Genomic DNA, 26,005 nt, shown 5'->3' with positions numbered 1-26,005 from the left:
TTTTTTTTGAAGGTCTTTAATCATCTGGTGGTGGTGACTTCACCAGAACTGCATTATACTCCCGATCAGCGGACAGCAGCGATTTCTGCTACATGTGACTGACTTAAAGAAAAATCATACTCCAGCACAAAAAAAAAGTTCCCACATTAGCAGATATTTCCTTTTATTCTAAACTTTTCCCACATTTTATCCAGCGTTAACTCATTACCGGTACAGGTGCACTAAGTGTCTCCCTGTAATGAGAGGTGTCCTCCGATTTGCCTCACGGAAAACCTCGCGAAGCCTCTTTCCAACATTTGCTTCCGTACGTTTTACAGCAAAAACCCTTTTTCTACAGCGACGCAGGAAACAGATTGCTGATTTTATCTTCGCCGATTTTTTTAAAAGATTTTTTTTTTTTTTTAAAGATTTAATCGCAACCTATTTTCCACGCGTAGATTTTTGGGGCGCCAAATGACGATCTCCCATCTGGCAGATTATATGTGACGTCGTGTGAAAATCGTCACCCGGTTTGTGAAGTGAAACCGTTTTCATTAAAGTGTCGCATTTCACGTCCTCGTCCTGCTCTCAGCTGTAATGTCGTTTATCAGATTCCTTAATGCTTTCTTCAGGATCTGACGGTTCTCTTTTTGGAAAAGGTAAATATGATCACGTGTGGGGAAATCTTTAAAGGAGACGCATGTAACTGTATTTTTTTTTTTTTACTACCAATGTTAATTCGCTGTGGAGTTCTTGTTTTTGCGATCCATAATGGTTAGTAGATATATATATATATATATACATATTCAGAGTATATGGAGTTTGATTTTAGGTAGTTTAACGTGCAGGTTTTAATGTTGGAAAGGGACTTTGTGGAATTTTGAGTCGAGCAAATCTGAAGACGCGTCTAGTGACAGCAGAGCTGTTCGAAATGCTGCATTCCTTTTACCTCGGACGTCAGAGCTGAGAGTCACATCGCCCTCAAGCTGACCGCGTTCCGGTGCAAGTAGGGAAAAACAGGTCAGCCGACCTTAGCAATACCAGTTGACCACAACATGTGCTGTACTTGGCGCATGCAAACACTGCAGCACTGTAGACTGCGACTGATGGAAATACGCGAGCGTGCGAACCCTTTTTGCATTTTGAGTGCGCTTTCAATAACTTGCCGGCACGCAGGATACATTTAGTTATTTTATGTAGAGGGAACTTTTTGCCAAATTACATTGTACAATCAAGATTAACAGTGGAAACAAACTGCTCCGAATGTGGTTAATACATTTATTTTTTTTTGTTTTGTTTTTTGAGCCAGGCTTCCTGGCTTTTGGTTACCTTTTCAACCCCAATTTAATCCGACAAGTTTTCCGATTGACAAAAGGTCTGTGTGGATTTAAAGTAGCGGTGCGGAAGATTTAGCGGCATCTAGTGGGGAGGTTGCATCAGCTCGGCCCTACTCTATTCTACTTCCTTTTTTTTTTAAATTAAAATTGTACCTGTTACCAGATACTATTTTCTGTAACACCTCCATTGAGGGTCCAAGCAAGCTGAGCAGATCATGAAAAATGATGTGAAAACACTGCAGACGAGTGATTGGCCAGAGAGACACAATCACTACGTCATTGCTTGACTGCACGTGCGCCGACGTCATTCAGCCAAGCTGCATTGCTTTTATTCATTGGGTGACTTAAGTAATGACGTTGAAGATGATGTCGCTGCAGGTTCATGCGATGTTGCTAGAGCAACGTCACTACTTGAAGGGGTACCGTTTTCATTGGAAAACGAAATCCAGAAAAGTACCCCGATAACAAAAGCAATTCGAGTTGAATGGCGGTGAAACTGTGGCTTAATCAAATTTACTTGTGAGCATTGTAAATGACCCTCTCCCGAGCCAGTGTTTAGTTTGTCCCCTCTAGGCTGCTGTAGAAACATTGTGATGCAATATGGTGTGCTCCATGGAAGAGGACCGGCTCCTAAAGTACATATGAAGGATGTATACCAAGGTAACAAAAACAAAACGATTCTTAGTTTCAGTTGAAATCCAAATCTGATGAACACTGATAAAAAAAAAAAAAACAGAATTATGAATATAATATTCCATATCTGCCAATAAGTCCCCCAAAATCCTACACAGTGAACCTTTAAGTAATGTATATTCACCGCCCCCCAAAAAGTCAAACTTACAGAAATACAAATCATGTGTGGTGGCAGAGAACGTGTTGGAGATAGATGACGTCCTCATTGAACTCTTGTCGGGTTTTTTTTTTTTTAAAGTTAATTGTATTTCATGTTCTGTTGACGTGACATGAAATGGATGAATCACAACGCTGTCAGGTCAGACTGCCCTCCATTCAGCAAAAAAAAATGTGAGATCATCAGTCCGTTCATAAAAACTCTGATGTAAACAGCCATTTGTCGGGGAAAGGTGTTGTAGGTGCAGAGAGATGTGGATGAATAAAAAAAATAGGCTCATTATTTTAATTGTGGATTGGTCCTATTTTATCACAAGGCAGTGGAAACATCTAAACCCATTTCCATTTGAAATTGAAGGTCTAGTCTTTGGCTCTTTTACATTTGAAGAAAAAAAAAAAAAATCTAAATTTCAGATAACACAATACAGTACATTTCCAAACGTCATCTGAAAGAGTTGTTCCTAAAGAAAAGTCCTTCAAAAAAAAAAAAAAGCAGAGTTTGGATTATTTTAAGTATGAAAACTACATTTCCTCGAAAGAATTCTGTGATCTTGACAAAAGGATGACCTTACAATATAGAGACTCTAATAAATATATAAAACAAAAAATAAATATGCAATAGTTAAGACAATGAGTGAAAAATATGTACGAAAGACAAACCCATGTAGTGTGTGTGCTGTGAATATTTAACACGCTTATTGTGTCACTATGTGAAGTACTGTATAAAGTGAGTAAAATATCGCAATCCCACTGAAACGGCGCTGATCTCTACGGATCTGTGTGTAACCTTTCAGAGCTCGCCTGTATTCACTACCTGTGATAGATAGTGACGGTGAGACTTCAAGATGAAAGCCACTCTGTGCAAAAATTTTAAAAAAAATTAAAAAAAAATGGCTATGGTAATAAATATAGCTTAGTGCTGACTGTTCTTATCTCTGGTGGGTGACAGAAATAAAAATGAATGACAAGAGAGAGGTCTTTTCAAACTTTGATGAAATGAGCGTGACCTCTGACCCAATGGTTTCTTGTTGCGGGCGCAACACGTCACTCCCTCCTGTTTGTTGTGGGAGTTGGCAGTTTAACAAGTTAAATTAAGATAACGCACACATGCGTTAAAACGTTTTTGTATTGAGGGATGTTTAAACTTGGGCCTCGTCTTTGTAGTTTTGTTTGTTCTTTTATGATACGTACTCACCGAAATTATTTAGACCTGGGAAAATGACAAAATTGCTTCAACGGCGTCTGGGTAGCCTGCCGACATACCGGGACTGCTCCTCCCTTGTTCCATTGTAAATTCTTAGCCATGCTCGTCGCTCATTGGATGGCAATGCGGGGAAGTCAGTCCACCGCCTTCGTCCGGATTGAAACATCTGAGCATGTGCGTGATGGATTGCCGTGACATGTGTACATTCATGGTTCCCAGAGGATGAATTAAATAATCCTCTGATTCTCCATGGCGCAATGATTTGGTTAATGACTATACTATACCCTGTACTTTGTTTTGTGTTAGCATGCAGCATGGCACATTCCCAGATCTGAGCAACTCCTTGCTTGGTGAATACCCGATTATTACAAATAGGAAGGATGGACAAGCCAATGAAACCTGACCGCGGGACCTGAATCTGCTTCAAGACTGCTAAAGGCATCATACCTTTAACTATCAGACAAAATCTCATGTTTCGTTAGACCACCATCTTTTCGGGTAAGGAAAGTACAATTTTTATGTCACTCAGTGCACACAGCATGTTATTTGTCCATTCTGGATATCATGTTCATGAAATATTGTGAGACCTGGTTGGATAGGGAGAACCCAGGAAATGTGTGTTAGTTGAAAGCCAAAGTGGCGTTAGGATCACACCAAGCCGTTGCCCAGCCCCTTCTCGCACTCCTCGGCCAGGCGCTTCCAATGACGCCGGTTTTTCTGACATCCTTCCAGCAATGGGGAGCAAAACTCGGACATGCCAGCCAAGGTCTGCGACAGGGAAATAATCGGATGAACTGAATGTTGTGTTATTCATCAGGTACGCTTGTGTGCAGAAACCTCCTTACCTCATATAACTGAATGCAAATGGCATCAATGAAGGACACCTGCATACTGGGTATCTTATCTCTTTTCTCACGATTCATCAGGTCCTTAAGTTAAAAGGACAGAAAAAAAAATGACACGTTAACTACATATCTGTTGTGAGGTTCTGTTGTAATGACCTCACTCTACCTTGCTCTATATTCATAAAACTAAATTGAATTGTATATATTTTTTTCATCTATCATTAACCAATTGTATTAGTTCTAAACATTGACAGATTCTACAGAAAGCTCAAACTATGTAAACATTTACAATTTCAGAATTATTAAACAAATTTAGCTGTAAGCAATGCAGCAAGTTTGAAAATGATTCCCTCTGATTCTACTCGACAATAGGGCTGTCGCTTTTTTATTTGAAATTTGCTGTTCGAATCTAATTGTTGGAAAAAGTGACAGCTGTACTTGACAGTCTGGAGGCAGAATTTTTGACTATTTATTTTGCTTTCTGCAGAGACCACGCAAGAACATATTTAAGTAATAAAGCCAAATAAATCCATGCTTAGTTTTGTTTTTGTAACCAGTGAGAGACACACCAAACTGGAAATATGCTTTAAATGATCAAAACTAGTCTGTGTAACACTGCTAATATAAGATTTAGTATTCAATTCGAAATCAAAAATTATAGATTGTTATTATAGTGTGGTGTAAGAAAGAAGAAAAAAAGTCTCAATTCTGGTTGAAGAGTCAGTAACAAATACCTGAATTTGGAGTCTAAATAACCCAAAGGGGATCCATAATTGTATATCCAACATGCTATTAAAATAGAAAATAATATACCTTAAGTGATTAAACAACACGAAAAGATACAGTTGAGTATCATCAACAATAAATTGATAAATAATGAATTGCAGTGTTGTCTGATTTGAGGAGGAAGCACATTTAGATTAAAGGCTAGAGGACCAAAAACAGACCCCTGAGGCACACCACAGTGTATGCTGTACTTCTTAAAGGAGGATCTGTCCCATACCAGGCAAAATAACCCCTTGAGTGATAAACAGTACTTACAATCGGCTCAATATTCAACTCTTGCCTCTCCTTATCCCCCTGCTCAAAGAACTCAGTGGCCACCAGCTCCGCAATCTGCATCAGAGAGAAGAGGCCAAATACTTTGTATGGAATCTTTAACCAAAAGCAGACATGTTGATCTAAAATTCTATGAGGTTTTAGTTCATAAAAGACAAATATTATAACAACAAAGAGCACTTTACATACAAGGACAAAGGCAAAGTATTTCAAAGTAAGTTTTCATATTTTTTTCGGTCAACATCACTATTAAATTCTCAGTTTAATTTGGACGCAGCTCCATCTCAGGTGGGTGTATGACATTTGAGCTATGCAAATCATAATGTTGCGCCAAGTTTAACTTGGAACTCTGGCGTATGTGGTAGTTTAGATTGATATGGAGGCATTTTAATGAACATTAAAGGCCGAGCATGGATACCAGGTTGAGAAATCCCACCATGGAGATGACAAAGTGCTTCTCCTGCTGCTGCAGTAAACATTTTCAAACTGTAGTATTGAGGAAGTGACTTGGAAAGAACAAACTGGACTGAGAACACATACAAATACGGCACGTGTGACAGCTTGAAGGGAAAAGGAAACGCGTAAAAACAAATGCATGGCAGAAGCAACAAGAAGTCCGCCAAAAGAGACACGCTACGTTAACGGACTCTGTCAGTTTACAGGGAGGTAAATGAGATCTGACTGCAGCCTCAGGCTCCAATCAGTATCATACCCTGTGTGTATGTGTGTGTTGGAGCCATCTGCAGCTCTTGATTGAGTCAGTAATCAAGCCTCACTACTCTGGCGCTGCAGAGGGACTTAGCCAGAGAGAGAGCTTATTATAGCTAACTAAAACCAACATTAAGCAGGAGGCAAATGTTAACCACTGAAGCAGCTTTGTCTTTATTTACTAAACCTCTTTTTGGTCGAAACAACACATCTTCACTCAGCAGAGCAAGTTAACTCCCAAGTTAAAATAGCTGTAGTTGTCCAGGAGTGCTTTATTATTCTTCCAACAACAGCCACGAAGACCTGCCACTGCATTTATGAAAGTATTTCCAACTGTTGGTTTTGTAGGATGCTTACACGCACTCATGCCAAGCGTTCAAAGTCAGCATGTTCTCAAATAGACCAAAGACAACATGTCCAGTGTTGAAACGGAGAAATGTTATTATTTTATGTAAAATAAATGCTTATTTTGAATTTGATGACAGCACCACGTCTCAACAAAGTTGGGACATGGACTTCAAAAGACTGGAAAAGATGTGTAAAGCTAAAAAAAAAAAAAACAAAAAAAAAAACACCTGATCGAAGGTCTCACAACTAATTAGGTTACCTGGCAACTGACCAGTAACATGATTGAGTATAAAAAGAGAGTTTCAGAGAGGCAGAGTCTCTCAGCAGTGGAGATGGGGAGAGGTTCACCACTCTGTGAAAGACTGTGTGGGAAAATAGTGCAACAATTTAAAAATAATGTTTCATCATCTATGGTTCATAATATCATTAAAAGATGTAGAGAATCTGGGTAAATCTGTGTACACAAGGGACAAGGCTGAAAAACAATATTGGATGGTGGCGATCTTCAGGGCCTCAGGCAGCACTGCATTAAAAACAACAACAAAAAAAGACCTACTCTTTAGTGAAAATCATTGCCTGGACTAAGAAAAACCTAAATAATTTGTGTGATCACAGTCCACATCCAAATCCACAAATGCAGGCTAAAACTCGACCATGCAACGGAGAAACCATCAATAAACATGATCCAGAAACACTGCAGCCTTCTCTGGGCCTTGAAATTCTTTTTTGGAAATCATGGACGTCCTCCAGGTTAAAGCGCTCAGTTAAAAAGCCAGCATATGTGACGTTTAGGGATGCATTAGTGAACATAGCAGGGGTAGCTTGCACATCTGGGAAGGCACCATTAATGCCGAATGATATGTAGCAACATATGCTGCCACCCAAACAACGTCCCTTTCAGTGCAGGTGCAAAACTGGCCTGCCTGCAGTTTCCAATTTAAAAAGAGGTGAACATTTCCTTTGGCTTTGTCAGTATGTGGAAACATTGAATAGTGCTTTAACCATCCGCAATTATTCAACCTTCCATTATGTATTAGCATGCATTCGCAGTAGAACTATCCACTTAACACATTGCTTTGGTGCCTGGTGAACTGGTCCAACTCTTAAAAAGTTAGCTGTCTATAGCGGAGTATGAACTTATTAAAAAAAAAAGTGTGTTTTTGTAGAGGATATGAAGACAAAGAACAAATTATTTTCCTTTTAGTTCTGGGAGATGAAAGCACCGTTTGTTGAGGTGTCAGCGTGTGTTCATGAAAGTGAGAGAACATATTTGCATGTGTGTTCATGTTTACTGCCCTGGATGTTTTTTTTTTTTTTAGAGGTGTCATCTGAGGACTGGGGCACAGCTGTTTGTGTTAATGAGCTCTCACTTATCAAAGCACACACACACACACACACACACACACACACACACACACACACACACACACACACACACACACACACACACACACACACACACACACACACACACACACACAAAATACGTGCCGGCCTGATGCTCCCTATGAGCCTGTGGTTCCTATTAAGATGAGGACTAACGAAGGTCACTGGGGACATGAAACAGCGGGAACACAGTGCTCAGATGGGTGAGGAAAACAAAGAAACAAATGTGTGTGTGTGTGTGTGTGTGTGAGAGAGAGAGAGAGAGAAATAGAAGGAGGGAGAGTCCAGGTACAAAGTGAAAATGGCAAAATCAAAGAGAGACGGACACATGATAAATGAGGGTGACTAGGATTCTACTGTTTGTGATGGAGAAAAACAAGCTGTCATATCTCCTCTAGAGACAAACTTTTGACAGAAAGCAGAGAGATATGGACACGGTGAGGGAGCTGTACAACAGAGAGAACAATGAATGAAGCAGATACAGAACAACAAGTGAGTTTTTTTTTTTTTTACCCTCTTTTGAACAGGCCAGGGCTTCGTGATGGCTGAGATATCACATGCAGTCATCAGCATTGACCTGAAGGGGGGGACACAGTGACACACATTAATCTCCACACACCCACTCCAATGTTACGGTCAACAGTAGCAGTTTCACCATGATGGGTGCATTTGTGGTGCTTGAAATTAAGCATGGGTGTACTTTGTGTGTTTAAAATGATTAACTTCATCTCCGAATTTTAAGCTTAAATTCGGACTCATTTCATGTGAAGGGAATTCTGGAAAATTAAAGGTACAGTTAATGCAGCTTTAATGTTGCATTTAAAATTCAAGTTAATGTTTGTCAATAATAGAACTACTGTGACCTCGTGTGCCCCCATCCACTATCTAGAGTAAGCCATCGGGGAATTTTTTTTTCAAAATTGATGCAAACGTTCATTTCGACTGAAGGACTGTTGGGAGGTCGGGGCTACTGAGATCAACATTAGGAGCTCATGCTGCACACAAGCATGAAGTCTTGTGTGTTTCTCATAAGGGGGTAACGTGCTTTTTATCTTTCCTCTCCAAAGTGATGTAGTGGACAGTCACTTAACTGTGACTGTCCACTACATCACTGTTGTCGTCTTTATGTCCTACGTGACCATTTTTATTCAAAAATACAAACCTTTGTTTTGTTTACAACAATCAGACAACCTATTCTTTTCTATTAAGATAATTAATAAGGACGTTCCTTATGTTCTTGGCCAAAAAGTTGTTCCGTTTTTGTTTTTTTTGGTACATGAAAAGCAATGTTTATCAAAAATGTAATGAACTGAACCAAAAACCGTCACCAAGAAACTGCGATATGAACCAAACAGTGAATTTTGTGAACTGTTCCAAAAATTTGGAACACAATAGACCCCTCCCTGAAGTTAGAGTGATGTTTCCTGGTTTGGTACCACTGTGATTGTACAGATAGAGCCTAAACATGTGACAGCATGCACACACTGCAACAAATTCCTTTTTGGATGACTACATTCATGTTCATCATCATCATCATCATTTTCTGAGATTTGGACAGGCAGGATGCTTCCCCCTGATTCCAGTCTTGATGCTAGACTATGCTGACACGTCCTGACTCTATAAGTGTCCTAAAATGTTGAACTACTCCTTTAAAATCAAAGAACGTAACCTGCTGTTAATGTGCAGTGTTGGAGATTTCATACTCACCTCAGTAGGTCTCTGTGATGCTCGTCCTCCCAAACAAACTGGCTGTTCTTGGTGAGTTCAAAGAACTCTCCTCGCCTCCTGACAACACACGCAGACACGCACACGTACAATGACACAGCAGGTAGTTATCGTCATGTATAGCCCACTTTGACTCCGAACCACCCACTGTCTAGACTAAAAGAGGGAAGAGATAAGAGCTGTAATCACTGAAGTAGATAATTGAAATGAAGTAAAAAAAAAAAAGTGAAAGAAGAAAAAAAGTGAAATTAAATGTAGAAAGAGTTATGTGTGTAGACATCTGATAATCCACTGAACATTTTTTTAGCCCTTTTTTTTTTTTTTTTTAGAAGTGTATACACCACAACACGACTGTGAACATTACACTTAAAAGTTACATGAATCTTTAAAGAATAGTGTAATACCAATATTAAGGTGTGAGCACAGCAACAATTATCCTAAATGCACACAGTTTGACAACTGGTAGATGGTTTTTCAATCGTCTTTGAGAATAATACAATCAATAAAACATGTACTTTTGTGTAGTGTTGCACACAAGCGGCAACCAAGAGTGATGTCACCCATTCATTGGTTTGTGAACGGCCACTATGAAACATTAAGTTGGGGTTTTGGCCAGCGCCATCTTGCTAGTGTGAGGCAGTTTGGAGCAGGAAATGACCATATTTGGAAGAGCTGGAAGAGGAGCGAGCGGGCGACCTGACTCAATCTGATTGGAAACCTGATGACACTACGTCCCGCCCATCAATAGCCGTAACCTGACTGCACCACAGGCCTGTCAATCAAACAGACACTGCTTCTTGAGGCTTAATTTCTAATTAATGACGGGATTTTTTTTTTTTCCCCCGAGCAACTTCAGATATCAATACAGAAATAACTTGCAGGAATTTTTTATTGACTCTGTATTCAATGAGACAAGTTGAATGAGACCCGATGGAGCGGGAGGCTTTTTGGAGACAAGCTCTAGTGGCACTCGGTGGTATTGCAGTATAAGGCACTTCCGCATCTGACTAATTTTTCAAACCCGGAAGCTATGTCCATTTTTATATACAGTCAGAGGATGTGCATCATTGCAAAAATTGCGAACTACCCTGGGACTTCATATGTAAATTAGCTCCAAGCTATCCGTGTTATTAATAAACAATTTCAGACTTTACATTGCACAAAATGCCTTAGAAAAACAAGGTTTGAGCAAGCTGTAGAATCGATGCTGTACTCCACAGATGAAAGAAGTAAGAACGAAACACTTTGGCGAGATGATGATTGAATGCTTCTGTCAAACTACTCCCCCACTCTGCCCTGACTGCCTTTTCTTTCTTCCATTTTCCTCCTCTCTCTCTCTCTCTCTCTCTCTCTACGCCTCACCAGCCGGAGTTCCATCTGGGCTTGACATTTGGTACCTACTTCATGTACAGGGCGAGGTCGGTGGCCAGAATAGACCTCTCGATCATCTTCAGAGTGGTCTTGTACTCGTCTAGGGAGAGACCGCTCAGGATCTGGTTTCCCTGGAGAGAGACACGGGAGAGAGGATAAGTGTGTAACTGCAGAAATAGCTCTCCACGATTTACACATTCAGAGTTCATACATGGGACTTGCACAGGATGAAATAGCAACCCTCAGAGGACTAGATACTATGCACTGATACCGTTGACTGCTGTTTGCACTGTAATAGGCCACCCAGGCGTTGCCATGACAACACTAGACTGCAAAGCACATGCAAATGAATTAAACAATTGAATCCAGTCCACAAGTCTTGAGTGTTTATATGCATGTGTTGACTTATGACTCTGTGTCCCTTCCACTTAAGAGTGCCTTTTTAAAGGGAGTACTTGCGTTAATGCTTCTCAGCCCGCATGTGAGAAGGTTTGCAATGTGGAATGTGATGTCATTCTATCTGTGTTCATGTGTGCAGCAGCAAAGTGGTACTTTGGTGTCAGAAGTGTATTTAGAGTTTGTTTTGAGGCCATAAAGATCAAAGCAGGCTGTAAGTCACTGGCATCCGAGTTCTGTCGCAGGAAAGCAGCTGGAAAACGAGTGGAATAGGTGCAATTGAATGAGACACAGAGATCCAGGACACTGCAGCAAGTGGGAAACAACATTAAGTCCTGGCAACCTCAGACTGAAATCATTTGAGCTGTGCTTTTAGCCTGATTGCAGTTTAATGTACCATCGACATCCCTGATAACACTGTTTATGTGGAGGCCTACATTGTAAAACCTTTGTTATAAGGTATTAGACATGATTAAAGGTTTGGTTTACCCAGTTATAAATATGCAGATAGTTTTGTTTGGTTGGATTGGCTGTTGAGATATTTGTCTCAGAGATTTCTGGCTGGAAGTAAATGCAATTTAATTTGTGTACTGCAGCTAGCAGGCTGACTACTAGCCGGACAGGATCATCCTAATACTAGCTTATACTTAGCTGGCTTGTTAACTTTAAACGGTAACAGTAAAATCCACGGTCGCCAACTAGACAATAGACTCCTGTCTTGAGACTACAATGGTTTTGTGCAGTAGTTCATTTTCTGTCAGAGCTGGAACACAGAATTCGCAACAAAATTTAGTATTGAATGTTGAAACCTTTGTTATTTTTAAAAAGATAATAACAATTACTGTGTGAACAGAAAAAGAACACAACAAAAAACTACAACTCCCACGAATGTTTTTGCCGAATTGTAAGTACATGGCGGTTGGTTCAAAGTTGCATTTTCGGTGTTTCTTAAGCTAATATTTTTTTTTAACTTTTAGTCACAGACTATAGTGTTTTTTTTAAAATGTTGATGGTCTTAGCTGCCTCATATGATGTATAAACTGTTGCGGAATTGTTAGCCTCTGGCTTCTAGACGCCTTCATGTTGCTGTTGCCTGGCAATGGTGTTCTCAAAACCTAACCACGAACACCTAGCCAGGCATATAGTACAAATGACTTCCCATTTCATAAACACAAACTCACGAGTTTCATTAGAAGGAAGCATTTCATCATCATCGACATCATCGAGCTATACTGCGACCTCTTGACACGATTATGGACTTGACTTTTTTGCTTAGTTGTGTTACTGAGTTGTTTATAGTACTAATATTTAATATACTTAATACTTAATATAATAATACTTGCAATAAGTCTGGGATTATGGGAAATGCAGTTTGTTATAACAATATTAGATTGTTTAAAAGATATCGTTCTTATCTAAGTACACAGAGCGAAATATATTTAAAAGTGATGTCAGTTTTATAAGTAAGTTCAGTTATCTACTAAAATAAAATAAGAACTGGTGTTGTGGTGCAGGAAGTTCCAATCTCCATTTAGTAAACACCTGCATTAACACAATATAACTCAAACCATAACTACTGGTTCCACTGGGAGCTGGGTTCAGCTGTTGGTAAGAGGGCCTACAGCTCATTATTGCATCATTACATCATTATTATTTGTGCAGTACCAGCTTTTATACATTTTTTAATACCAATAATGGCCATTCTTAAATTAACAGTTTCTACGTGGATCTTTTGGCATATCAAATTACACAGTCTTAGACAAAGAAGCACAACCCATTTGTAAACTAGAGCTTGTAACATAAACAGGAGAATATGGACTCTAATACTTGCTGTTGTACGACACAACACTTTGAAATGACTTCTGAAGCAGGCAGGAGGCCATGTGAGGACACTGTCAGCGGGTGGAGATGGAGCATCTTGATTGAGCCTGCTAAGAGCTCAGCTGCTGCATAAAGAATCAGCTGCAGCTGTGAAAGGCAAACTCATGCCATGTTTTGCATAACAGTAATGAGGTTAAAATCCGGGTGTGATGAGATGCTTTTCCGGATACTTTTGTTCCCTCTGTCTCCCTGCTACTACACTTACATCAATGATGATAGTGACAGCCCTTCCCTTGCCTGTCACAGAAACTACAGAGCAGACATTAAAAGCAGCATCAATACTGTATGTAAGCATTGTATCTAGTGGTTTGTACTTGTGATCAAATTTGTGGACTTTTTTTGGCAGAAAATGGCTCCCTGTGGGGGTCGATGAGAGCGCCTCAAAGTCTGTGATTCTGTAAATGGGCAGTAAAACCAAACGATACACTCCAGGATGCTAAAAGATCAGTGGAGCTGCAGAACTTGACAATCATTTTCTGTGAAAGACACAATAAATTCCCTATTATGTAGCATTTTAGAGTCATCTGGTTCAGAGTCATCTAAAAACTACAAAAATTTAATTAAATTCATATATATAAATTGAAAGAGTTTACTGACAATGACAAACCCACAGAGATTTGAATGAGTAAATATTGGTCGCCAGCCCAACTCCCTAATACATTTGAATGCGGCTTTGTACATAGCTGCACAGACATTTAATGTTGCTCAATAGCTCAAATTGGATATTTCTTTGATCATTGCGACACATTTTAAATTAACGCTCTGTGTATGTTATATACGCTACATGTACTGGTAGAAGAGAAAGAGGTAGAACTTGTGAGTGTAACATTTTAAAAGTTTGAACTTTGTAATCCCTGGATGGAATATCAAAATATTCCCTTTGTTCTGGTTTTTTTTTCCAGTCAACCACATGTGGTTTGTTTTGATGACGAGAGGAGAGGTTTAAGAGCTTTGAAGAGTTATTTTTGTTGATCAAGATAGTTTTATTTGGAAAAGCTTACTTTATGCTGCACTACCTTCAGCAGAGCTCTAATTGAGTACATATTGGGCTGAATAATTGCGTGAATTTTGCGAAATTTAAAGCTCACGCAAATATTGCGGAGAATGGCTGAATTTGCATCACAGCAAATATTGTGATCACAAAATCCTTCTGGAGGGACTGATTAGCGGAGCTCTGAAAGGATACAAAGACAGGTGTTGAAATAGAAACCAAAATTTCAACAACAAAGTCCATCTGCTGCTATCATCAATCACCAAATAAGATCAACTGTTTGTTAGACAAAGTAAGAAACCTTTTTAGGAAAATGCCTCTTTATGTTTGTTGGTGAGTGGAGGGATGGTGCACAGAGAAGAATAATGGCTGGATTGGTGTGTGTGTGTGTGAGTGAATGCACCTACAGGGCTGTTGAGGATCATGAGGCACTGGTCAAAGTGGTGATGCTCCATGGTGGAGTGGCAGTAGAGCTGGGCCAGTGGGTGGTCACTCCTGGACAACACAGAAGCCACAGGCTGAGTACAGTGTGCGCCCACACATGCATATACAATCACACACACACACACACACACACGCACACACGCGCACACACACGCACGCACACACACACACACACACACACACACACACACACACACACACACACACACACACACACACACACACACACACACACACACACACACACACACACCTCTGTGAGTCACGCTCTCTGGCTTTACCTCTGAATGTAGGAGTTGTTGACTCCTCTGTGGTCCAGGTCGTGGCTTAGGGTTGCAATCATCAGAGCAAGGACCTCCAGATCACCAAGATTATTCTGTCAGGAGATGGATGGACAGATTGAGAAGTGGAAGGACAGTGGAAGGTTAAAAATAAATAAATAAAAAAAAATCATCCACATGAAAGCAGCTGGTCAACAGATGAAAATCTGTGACCACAATCAAACCAAACAAATTGCCTGTGTACACACTGTGCTGCGGTAACTCTCCACACATTGTTGGCAGTGTGGGCGCTCAGCACACAGCCCGGAGTGGACATCAAGCATGTTTATGCATATGACACAACAGCTTTCATATCAGAGCTGCAAGTAGTGCTCATACTGATAATGCTCAAGTAGCTGCCAATATTTTATGCAAAAATTATTGTTTTGTATCATGGAAACCACAACTGTACAGCGTTTTCCAAACAATTTTGTTATTGATGGTGTAGGAGATCCTTCGAATCACGTTAACCTTCCATAACAGGTGTTGTATAATTCAGCCCTTTAGCCGCCCACTGCCAACCATTTTCCAAAACACACCATCCCATGGCTTTATTTAATTCTTCTTATGTTGTTGTGCCAATTTTTCAGGAGTCAATAAATGACTCGATGAACAGTGTCTTCGTTAAAAACACTCAGTTTGTTTTTCCAGTTAATCTCCAGGTTTTGTCAAAAGAGAAGTAATTCACATGATTTTTCATTCGCAAAGTTTCTTGGACACAAGGGTTTGCTTGTGTGCACTGATAAGGAAAGACTGACAGAAAGATTAAGATAAATGATGCAAATGCCATATGCAAGTCCCCGGTTTAATTCCCAGCTGGCTGGCCCTTTGCTACTCTTTCTCTGTTTTCCCACATTTCTTGTCTGTCTGCACTACATCTGAAAAAGGAGGATAATTGTTTACTGTAAAGCATTTTCTGCAACGAACTAAAGCCTATGGCTGCATGGAAGGTAGAAAATCAATCAAATGTGTCAGTAAAGCATGTTGGACTTGTAGATCCTGAAAAAAAAAAAGTGTGTGGTGTCCTTGTAATATGCAAACATAGTAAAAGAACATTATGTTTGCCTGTATTGAATCTAATCATTGTCCCTATTTTAACAAAAAATGTTTTTTCAACAAATCAGACCACCATAACATGACTAGCTGCACTCACCTGCAGGCGTCCAGACTTGAGGAGTGCAAACATGCATTGCGCTGTGTTGAAGGCATGTCTCCAGTTGTGATAGGCCACATTCTTCCTGTAGTTCTTCTTCACACTCAGAACCCACTGACATAAACTCTGGAGGAGAAAACACGCAGAAAAAGATTTATTGAGCCCCTTGAAGACACTTTGCACAGGGCTGTAGGGTGACGGGGAAAAAAAAACCCAGATGTGAGCTCTCATTATGTGTTACAAATTAACCTGTGGTAATTGAATTGTGTAAACATATTTTGTAAATTACACCATGCACTTTACTTGTAAAATGAACTGAATCTATAAGGCCCTTGAATATACATTTTGAACTTGGAGCCCTCTGTGAGACGGAGCCTCCAGATTACATAACAATGCAGCTGCTGCCTTTAAGGAAATTCCAGCATTGTTCAAACTGCTTCTTGCGTCATGTGTGTCCATTAAGTCATGCAAACTTTAACCTCCCCACCATTATCGTAAATACTTATGAATGTGACTCACTTAAGAATTTCCACTTGAACTTTAATTTTACAGGTCATTTAAAATATGTGTCTCAGAGTCTGACACACTTCATCTACTTCTGCAACTCACCAGTTAGCCAAACTAGCAAATGTAATAGCAAACAGCTCCTTATTTACAGATGAACAAATACAAACTAACATTACAGCCTTCATCTGCTAACTTTGTTCGACTGGCGTGCGGGGAAGGGGGTGTGTTCATCAGAGCTTTATTTGCCGAAAACAGCTGCCTGTAATAACTGGAAAGCAACCTGATGAAAGTAGTGAGACTGAACTACAACAATAACACATCTGTGAGTCAAAAACCAAAACAGCTGGAGGAGGTTAAAAACCTCCATATGATGAGGAGACCTGCAGTGTCACTTTCTTTGGTTTTGTCAATGTCTGTTATCATTCACATTACACAGTCATTTGATTCATTATTAATACGCAATATTGATCGGTGAAGCTTGAAGTCCCCATATAACCTAGGTTTACAATATTATTTGTTTTAGTTGTCAATACAATATTAAGCAAATGTGCCAATAGTTATTTGCCCAAACTGCCACACACAGTGATTCTATGCACTTAAGTAACAGGTTACAGCCTGCATTCTCCAGTAAGTTGATACCTCAACTGCCTTATAAATGAGAAACCTGCAACTGCAATACTGTATAAATAAGAAGAAAACAATAACAACAACAACAAAAAACTCCTGTGAGTGGGTATAAAGTAACAGCAGTAGAAAGAAAAAGCAAACGTGATGAGTTCAGGGACTTGACTCTCAGGATGTTTCCCCTTTCTGAAAGTTCAAACTTAGCACCCTGCCAGCAAATCAAAACTCTCTGCTTTGTTAATCTGTGCTTTGCTACATGCTCATCAAAACACACAGTGAGTGAACCTAATTCAATCTCAGGCACCACAAGAACCTAAAACCATTATTCAGCTAATCAAATTAGAGCTCATTTTCTCCATAGGGATCATCATCATTGGATATCATTATCATTATCATTGAATTAGAATGAATGAGTGTACAACATTAAATATGTTAGAATAGTAATTAAATAATAACATGTTGCGCAGTTCAGCTCACAGAGCGTGATGCTCTCGGGTGGTCAGTGTGTCAGCTCTCGGCGTGAATGTCAAACTGACAGTTTGCGCTGCAGGAGGGCTTTAATTTCCTCCATTCAAAGCTTCTCTTTGTGAGCCCTCTCCCCGCAGGCACTCTGGAGGTCAGCCACCAACATACAAGGACCTCTTCACGAGGAGAGTGCGCGGAGGAGAGCCAAACCCACCAACAACTGGGCGTTGCTGGCGCCGAGGGGGAGCCAGATGAGGAACGCTTTAAGGTCTGAGCGACGACGGCAATGGAGGGAGAGTGTGGGAGTGATTTTTGGAGGGGAAGTGTTTTAGGTGCTGCTGCTGTGTGTGTGTGTGTGTGTGTGTGTGTGTGTGTGTGTGTGTGTGTGTGTGTGTGTGTGTGTGTGTGTGTGTGTGTGTGTGTGTGTGTGTGTGTGTGTGTGTGTGTGTGTGTGTGTGTGTGTGTGTGTGTGCGCGCGCGCGCGCGTGGTCTATAAGTTAAGGATGCAGACAAACACACAAATAATAACTTAGTTGTAAATGCATTCACTCATCATCATGTTCAAATGGTTTAATGCTACTAATGAGAAGCAGCCTGTTTTCTACAATTCATGAAACAGGAAGCTGCTCTTCTATTATTCAATGAAATGCACTGAAGACGATGAGAAAAAGTGTAAGTGTGTTGCTTGTTGTAACTTTCGTGGTTTCTGTGTTGCTACGATACCCTTCAGGAAAATAAAGCCTGTGCTAATGTAGTAATCTGTAACATTTTCTTACGGCCGTTTTGCATCATTTTATGAATTTGTCCTGAAGTGTATGTAGTCCTGACTCAAGGTTTATTGTACTTCTAAAAACGGTAGGTCCTTTACACTTTTGCCAAAAGCACAAAACAATTATATGGGAACTAAATTGAAAACATGAAGGAAAAAAAAAGTCAGTATTTAAAAAAAAATATACTTTTTTTTATTTATTTTTTTATTTTCTTCCTTCTGCTTATTCGAAGCATACAGCTACTCCTGATGAACAGAAATGTGTTTGAACCTCTTTTTGTCACAAAACTTGAGGCCCAGTTCTAAGCTTCTTTGAACGGATAAAATTCTAGACAGCAGCTGTAAGCTGCTTTGCATTTTCGGCTCAGTCCTCACTCAATCTGGTTTCCTTAGATTTAGTTACAAGTTTAGTTATTAGTATTCATATCCTTTAGTGAAGTAAAAATACCAATACAGCAAAGTATAATACTCATTTATAAGTAACATTCCTGCATGAAGTAAAAAATACATACAGTACATATCAGCAGCAAAATGTAATTGTAGTATTAAAGTTACAAGTCCCGTTTTGGTCCCTCTGCCGCATGACATCATTAGATTATTCATATTGAAGCATCAGTGTTCAAGCAGCGTGTTGCTGTTGGAACTGCAGCAGGTGGACTTTGTTTAAACCACTTTATATCCAGTTTTATACCCAGGGACAGCAGATAAATCTGAAGGGTTTGAAATGATTACTGGGAGAACAAAGAAGAAAAAACAAAGACCTCAAACACAAATCTGTTTTCAGTTTTCTTAGATTTTCGGTGAGATACCGGATCACATTTATTGAAATGAAAGCCACATTAGAAATTTAGATGGGAAAAACTATTTGGAGGAGCTGTTAGCAAGTCATAGCCAACTGTGGAAACTATGTATTTTAAAATACCTCATCTTTTTAGAACTGCTTCTGGGTCGTTTTCTTTTTATTTATACAGAATGGAAGCGGGCATAAACCTGTGTATCAAATTTGTTGAATATGTGTTGAAACAGAAATGTAAAAGTACCATACGTAAAGGGGCGATATGCAAGATATTTAGTTTAAAACATTAAAAAGATAAATAGAATTATCCCTGCAATGTGAAGAAATAGCCAGTGCTACTTTTCTTCTAGATTGGTGAGTAAACAGCAGTTCATTCTAACGTGGCGATGTAGTGATAGCTTATAAGGGGCAGCTGTTTGTTTAACGACAGGGTGGTCTGACCATCGGTCATACTGGGATAGATCCAGGTGGGCCGCTGCATGGCACGCCTTTAGAAAATCCATCGGGTTTTTTTTTTTCCAACACCGTCCGTCTCTGTGTGTCTGTCACTCAGGACGAACACGAGAACGGGCTGCCCAGTCTCTGCTGGAATTTCTTTACACAGTACACCTCTGTATAACTTTTCTGCCTGTGTTTATAGGTTTTGTTTGCCGTTTGTTGATACATGGTTTACACCAGTTCGAATATCTGTATGGGAGGCTCTAAATTAGCTCGTTATCTAGCTGGGAAACTTCATGTAGCAAACAAACCAGGCGTACTGATCTTGTATGGACAATTTGGACAACACAAACCATAGCAAATACCATTTAAATGGCGCCAATATATGGTTTGGCTGTGGCTGTTTTCTTGCGACCAGGGTCTTGCTAAAAATGGAGATAAACAAGCTGTAGTTGTAAATTATAGGTTTAACTGATTTTGTAATCTATGCCCCACTGGGTGTATATAATCTAACTGCAGTCATTAGTTACAGAAAAATCCACCTCGTAACAAATGGCGGGGAAAGAATATGTGAATTCTATCAAACCGCAGAGACTCTAAGAGCCAGAATCTGTGACCCATCAATTCTTACCGTGTACTTCATCTGGAAGTTCTGTACCAGGTTGAGATCGACAAACATTCGGATGGTAGCCAGTGTGGTTTCGGTGTCAGACAAGTCAAAGTCACTGAAGCTGAACTCCTGCAGACGCAGGGATTGGGCTGACGGAACTGTGGCTACCTTCAAACCCACACAACACAAACATACACACGTTAGGAAATGCAGAGAGCTGCGGATTCGACGACATACACAGACATATAACTACGCCTCCTCATTTATTAGCTGGACTGATGACTAGTAATCACACGACAGTCACTTCCCAGATTCTTAATTTCTGCTCCTGTAACATAATCAGTTTTAACTACAGCACTGAGTGACCTCATCCTACAATGTGCTGCACATACTATAAGTAGAGGCCTCTTGGGTAGAACGAACCCGAAAAAAATAAAGCCCGTGTCCTAGATACCGAGTGACACATCCTCTTCGGAGCACACGAGGGAGGCCACTTAATCAGGCTATGTTGTTAGTTGATCCACTTTGCCATAAGGAGAGGAAAACAGAACAGGACCTTTCCAGTCATGTGGTGGTATTGTTAAGGCTGGTGGGAAGGCTGCACTGATTGGTTAATATTAGGAGAGGTGCCTCAGTGTTCTGGTAGCAAACCATTAAGATCAGACGTTCCTAAACTTCTCAGATCATATCAAACTATGTCCCAAAGTAAATATCCCAAGTCCAACTGCCCACTGCAGAATCCAGCAGTTTATTTCATTAAATAAAATTAACTGATTTAACCATGTAATACCGTCAGAACGCCTTCATAACAACAACTTAAGGCTGCTGTTTAAAAATCAAAAAATACATTCATCAACCTGACTGGATGGACATACAGGAGGCTATAACTTCGATTTTGAACAGTTATTTTATCTAACAGTATAGGTAATAGTTAGTTTGGGTGAACTGACCCAATACTGCTGGGCTATCTCCTATGTTGGGCTTTAAAATAGCCCACACAATAATAAATGATTTCATATGAATAAATAATCTTAATAAATAAATCATTTTAATCAGCTCAAATCTGATGTCAAAGTAGCTGAAAACACGTTTTTATCATATTATTTATGATATTCTTAATAATGGATCATCTGTGGTGTGTGATGATAATTTATGCAACTCATACTGAAATGTGTTTTCATTGTTACTCGGCTACCAATTGCCATACTTTGGTAGGTTACTATATTGATTAGAGAAGTCGTTTCCGACTGTATGTTATTAATGGAACACATCTGTACGCACAATAATGTCACTGCTCCATATATCCTTCAATAAAGAAAAGTTCTCGATTATTTTATTTTTTGACATGACAGAGAAATACTTTTAGCAAACAGATCAAACTTTTACTGATAGTAAAATCTAAATATCAAGAAGAAACATCAAGAACACTATCTTCTTAAGTGTAAATTTTTTTTTTTTTTTTTTTTTTTAGGTTTTCTTTCTTCTCTTTCTCTAAGACTTTATTCTGTTGCCTGAAATCTTTTCTGTTTTATCAATTTAAGTATTTTTTTCTTTTTCTGAAACATCGTTTCTGAAATGTTGTTTTCTGTTTATTTTGTTGTTTTTTTTTAATTTCTTTATTTTGACATGTGGTGTTTTGTACTACCAGGCCACCACAGAATGTCCTGAAAAAAATAAATGTGTAAATTGGAGCTTGTTATATTCATGAGGGCGATACCTTGTTTATGCCTCATCTGCACTGACTGCTTCCTCTGACCCTAAAGGACATCTGCCTGTGTTTGTGTGTCAGTGTGTGTTTATAGGTGGGTACTGGATAGTCTTTGTGTGTGTGAGTATGGAAGTGTGTATTGTAGAATAAATACAATGTTGATTTACCGCGGTTACCTGGAGTTCCCGCGATTCTTCCTCCGTGGCAGAGGCATGATACGACAACACCTGGAAGACACATATGAGAAAAACTATGAGGAATGCAGACACATGAGGTTTCCTGTATAAACCACACGTACGATGTGCATACAGTTGCTCTCTGACACATATTTAGAGACATATTGACACTTTAGAGCAGCCTTTTGCTTTGCGGAAACAGTCAGTTGGTGATCATTTGATTAAACCCATTTTTAACTGGACTGGGGACATTATTGATGGCATTAGTTCTACCTGTGGTCCTCCTGTTGTGATAAATCTTTTAATGTCTGCTGTGATTCTGAGACTTTTGGGATAAATAATGGCAATAATGAAACAACAATGCCCTGATACTGGCAAGGCTGTCCAACTGACGTGCAAAGCTCAGGATGAACATTCGAGAAATAAAAAGGTGTTGTTGCTTATCAACCATGTCAGTCAAATTCTCAATATGAAGAATCCATCACAGTCTATAGCATGAAAGCCTTGTATCTTTTGAGTCTAAAAAAAGAAAACACAAAACAAAGAGAAAAAGCACAGATCAGGTTCATGATAATGTTGCTTCAATTAAACCCTGCTATGCTCAGTTTGATACTGTTTGGCCAAAACTGTTACCAGCCAATTAAAATGCGATACTTTTTTTTAAACATTTTCTTAATATGCACACTACAGAAAAATGAAGGTGACCTCCCGGCAGCAAGAAGTACAGCTTCTTTGTTGTATTTGGCTGAAAAGTGTTTGACCGCTGAATGAAAATGAAACAAAGGATGAAATAGCATACAAACCAAGTGGCAACCCACTGTGATGTCACCCATTGGTTTGTGAACTGTTGTTTTGATGCCTTGAGTCTGGCATTTTACCCATCACCATCTTGTATTATGGAGCCAAAAGTGACCATATTTGGACGAGCTGGGTAGGAGCGAGTGGTGGATTGGACTCAATCTGACAGAGAAACCGTGGACCTTATGCCACCCACCTATACCAAAAACCTGACTGCACCCCAAGCATGTCAATCAAACCAAACAAATCCCAAAACACTCCACTCTTTGAGGTATAATATCTAATTAATTCTTGAATGAACAATTCATTCTCAATTAAATTCTCAATTAATTGTGGAATTATTTTCAGAAGGATCACCAGAACACTAGTCAGAAGGAGTGAATTTAGCAAATGAAACTGTAATGACTTCTGGAAAACATTTATTAACGTTTGTTTTTAATGAGAGGAGTTAAATGGAAGTCTATTGGAGTCACAGGTTTTTGAAGCCATCCCCTAGTGGCCTTCAATGGTATTGTACTTTACGGCACTTCCGCATTGGCTTCACTTTTCAGACCCACAGCCTACGTCCAGCTTTATATAGGCTACAATCTATGGTGCATGAGACGAGCATCCAGCCTGCTTTTCCGGTGCAGGTGCAGTCATATGGACAGTCCAAGCAGTCATAAATTTTGGGCTTCACATAGACGCCTACACAGGGGTCCATTAGGACCACCACAGGCTTGAACAGATGCCAAAACTTATGTCAAACTGCCTTTGCAGCTATGTCGACATGACATGAATTGGCCTTACATCATCCACGTGTACAGGAAAATATAATGTTGTCAACCATTATCAGTTTCACCTGGTTGCACTGGGTGAGTAGGAACAGTTGAGCAAAGTTTAAAGCAGCATCTGATTTTCCAGAAAATGTATAGGACTATATTTCTACACCATCATATACCATTCTCTTCTCTCCTCCTGATGCCCTGTCAGGAAGCGTTACATGATACATGATTGCCTTTTAAATACTTCTATAACTGTCTACGTAAATGTGTTGTGTGTTCAAAGCCTCCCCACAGTGGCAGTGATCTCAGTTTGTTACTTTCAGTCTAAAAAGCATATTTTGGCCCAGTTTCATCAGTCTGATGTCAGTCTTTGAAGTACTGAAGAAACGCTCCAAGAACTATTTATATCGATGGGTTAAGATGAAGCTAGCAATTTGGTGTCATAAATGATTAAACTGGCCACTTCATCAACCCAATTCTTACTCTGTAGGATACTACATCCACATTCAGCTCAGCTTAGACCTCAGTCAGAATGAAATTAACAGTACAGCTTTTGGATTGGTCAAGTCTTCTGAAAATGTAGTTTCAAATTTGAGTCAATTGAAGACATTTTAGTCTTTCCTTTTGTCCTAAGCCAGGGGTCTCCAAACAGTCTCTCGGAAGCTACCGGGTAGCTTGCGTGCTACTGGGTAAGTATGTGCGTGTTGAGTATCAATTTGTCATTGTTCACATGAAAGAAGCTTATTCAGCTGGTTTGGTGGAGCTCAGCTATGTGAATAAATGTTACAGTATCCAAGAACTACATTTGTAGGAAAAAGTCTGAGCGTTCAGTGCCTTGTCATGCTGCTGCCGTTCATTAAAAACAATGTAACAATTACGCTGTGCTCAGGAAAAAAAACAGTGGTTGCAGATTGAGTAAAATGAACCCGAGGTCCACGCCCATTGAACGACGGCAAACGATTCCCTATTGAATGTGGCCTGACCCATATTCATGCAGTGAAAATGGGTCACCAGGCTACTGTCTTAAGCCCTTTGAGGGTACAACTGTGGCAAGCTTTCATATCATTTTCCAAATACACCTGAAAGCCTGTCGAACTGAAAATATTGCTCGAGGAAAGTGGGAGGTTTTAGAGCGCTCTGAGAAGTAGGTTTGACATCACTTGACCAAAGGAGGAAATGCAGGCTGCTTGGAAAATAAGGTGAAGCCAGACTTGGTTAGCCGAGCCAACATCAAAACGTGTAGAAATGTATGGTACCGTCTGAGTTAATTTCGCTGTTCTCAAATGGGAACTTTACCAATTTGGGGAATTTTCCCATTTCCCGGCTGCCTGAGTATGCAATAAACTTCATTAATGTCAGCTGCTGAGTCACACAGCAGCCATTTTGGTGAACAAATTCAGTGCACAATCTAGTATATATCATCATTAGGGAATGATTTCAGATACAGCTGCTGTTTACTTTCACTGCTTTGAAGTGAAACGGTGTAATCCAGTTCTCTTAAGAAACTCTGAGCGGCTCTCTGTCTGTTGTTCATGGTCACCAACATTGGCATTAGTTAGCATTAGATGTCACAGCTAGATTGTTGCATAAGGAATTCGTTCATTCGGCCCTCTTTCACGCCATCATTTAACTTTCACAAGTTGTCGAAAAAGCCATTTCGTCTCACGATTATGACTTTTTATTTCTAGTATTTGTTGACAGAAATAACACAGTGATCTGAAGTGGGTAAAGTGGTGTAGGAGGAGCTGCATCCAGAGGAGACGTCACATCTGACACCCTGAAGCTGACAGCTCCACCAGCGGAGTGTACGGTGTGTGTTCACATGTGTGACTGAGAGAACTGACTGAAGAGTGTCACAGTGGATTGTGAGTGTGTGGGCTTGGTTATAATGACAATGCTTTGCAGTCTGTCACGCACAGAGGCTGAAGGCAGGAGAGTGTCAAGAAGCAGCTTGAAAAATCATTTTACTGCACCTCATCACTGTCAATCACACACACACACACACACACACACACACACACACACACACACACACACACACACACACACACACACACACACACACACACACACACACACACACACACACACACACACACGATGCTATCTCTTGCTCTTCATCTTGTCCATCACATCTATACACCTGAATCCAACCATTACGCTAATTGTAACCAAAATAAAACTAAATCTTTAAAGAGGTTTGGACTGAACAAAATATCTTCAATTTCTAAAAATCTTCCCACACAATATGTCAAAGAAGCAAGCGGAATATGAGCAGAAACTAGAACCACTGATGGAAAGCAAAGAAAGGAAGAAAGACAATAAGAGAGAAAAAAAAAAGACCATTACAAATA

The 26,005-nt window shown here is 39.8% G+C and overlaps 1 protein-coding gene across 2 annotated transcripts in view; it reads right to left on the bottom strand.

The window, feature by feature from the left end:
* Positions 1-3,882: 3,882 nt before the first annotated feature.
* Positions 3,883-26,005, bottom strand: part of pde5ab (phosphodiesterase 5A, cGMP-specific, b) — a 57,355-nt gene continuing 35,232 nt past the window's right edge. Inside the window, exons 12-22 of one of the 2 annotated variants that reach the window (XM_069721860.1) lie at positions 22,090-22,140; positions 20,227-20,373; positions 15,997-16,122; positions 14,805-14,899; positions 14,487-14,574; positions 10,842-10,942; positions 9,423-9,500; positions 8,229-8,292; positions 5,256-5,330; positions 4,215-4,298; positions 3,883-4,137 (exon numbers count right to left, since the gene is read on the bottom strand). In XM_069721860.1, coding sequence (XP_069577961.1) covers positions 4,018-4,137; positions 4,215-4,298; positions 5,256-5,330; positions 8,229-8,292; positions 9,423-9,500; positions 10,842-10,942; positions 14,487-14,574; positions 14,805-14,899; positions 15,997-16,122; positions 20,227-20,373; positions 22,090-22,140 — 1,029 coding nt within the window. In that variant the 3' untranslated portion in view covers positions 3,883-4,017. Of the gene's footprint in view, positions 4,138-4,214; positions 4,299-5,255; positions 5,331-8,228; positions 8,293-9,422; positions 9,501-10,841; positions 10,943-14,486; positions 14,575-14,804; positions 14,900-15,996; positions 16,123-20,226; positions 20,374-22,080; positions 22,141-26,005 lie in introns of both variants that reach the window. The other variant, XM_069721859.1, reaches the window with a different exon arrangement.

This window comes from Brachyistius frenatus, unplaced genomic scaffold (assembly GCF_029030835.1).
Source record: "Brachyistius frenatus isolate BFR_SWC_R1_liver_20210118 unplaced genomic scaffold, ASM2903083v1 Contig_275, whole genome shotgun sequence".
In the NCBI taxonomy this organism is placed as follows: Eukaryota; Metazoa; Chordata; class Actinopteri; family Embiotocidae; genus Brachyistius; species Brachyistius frenatus.
This window is presented reverse-complemented; position numbering and strand designations above follow the sequence as displayed.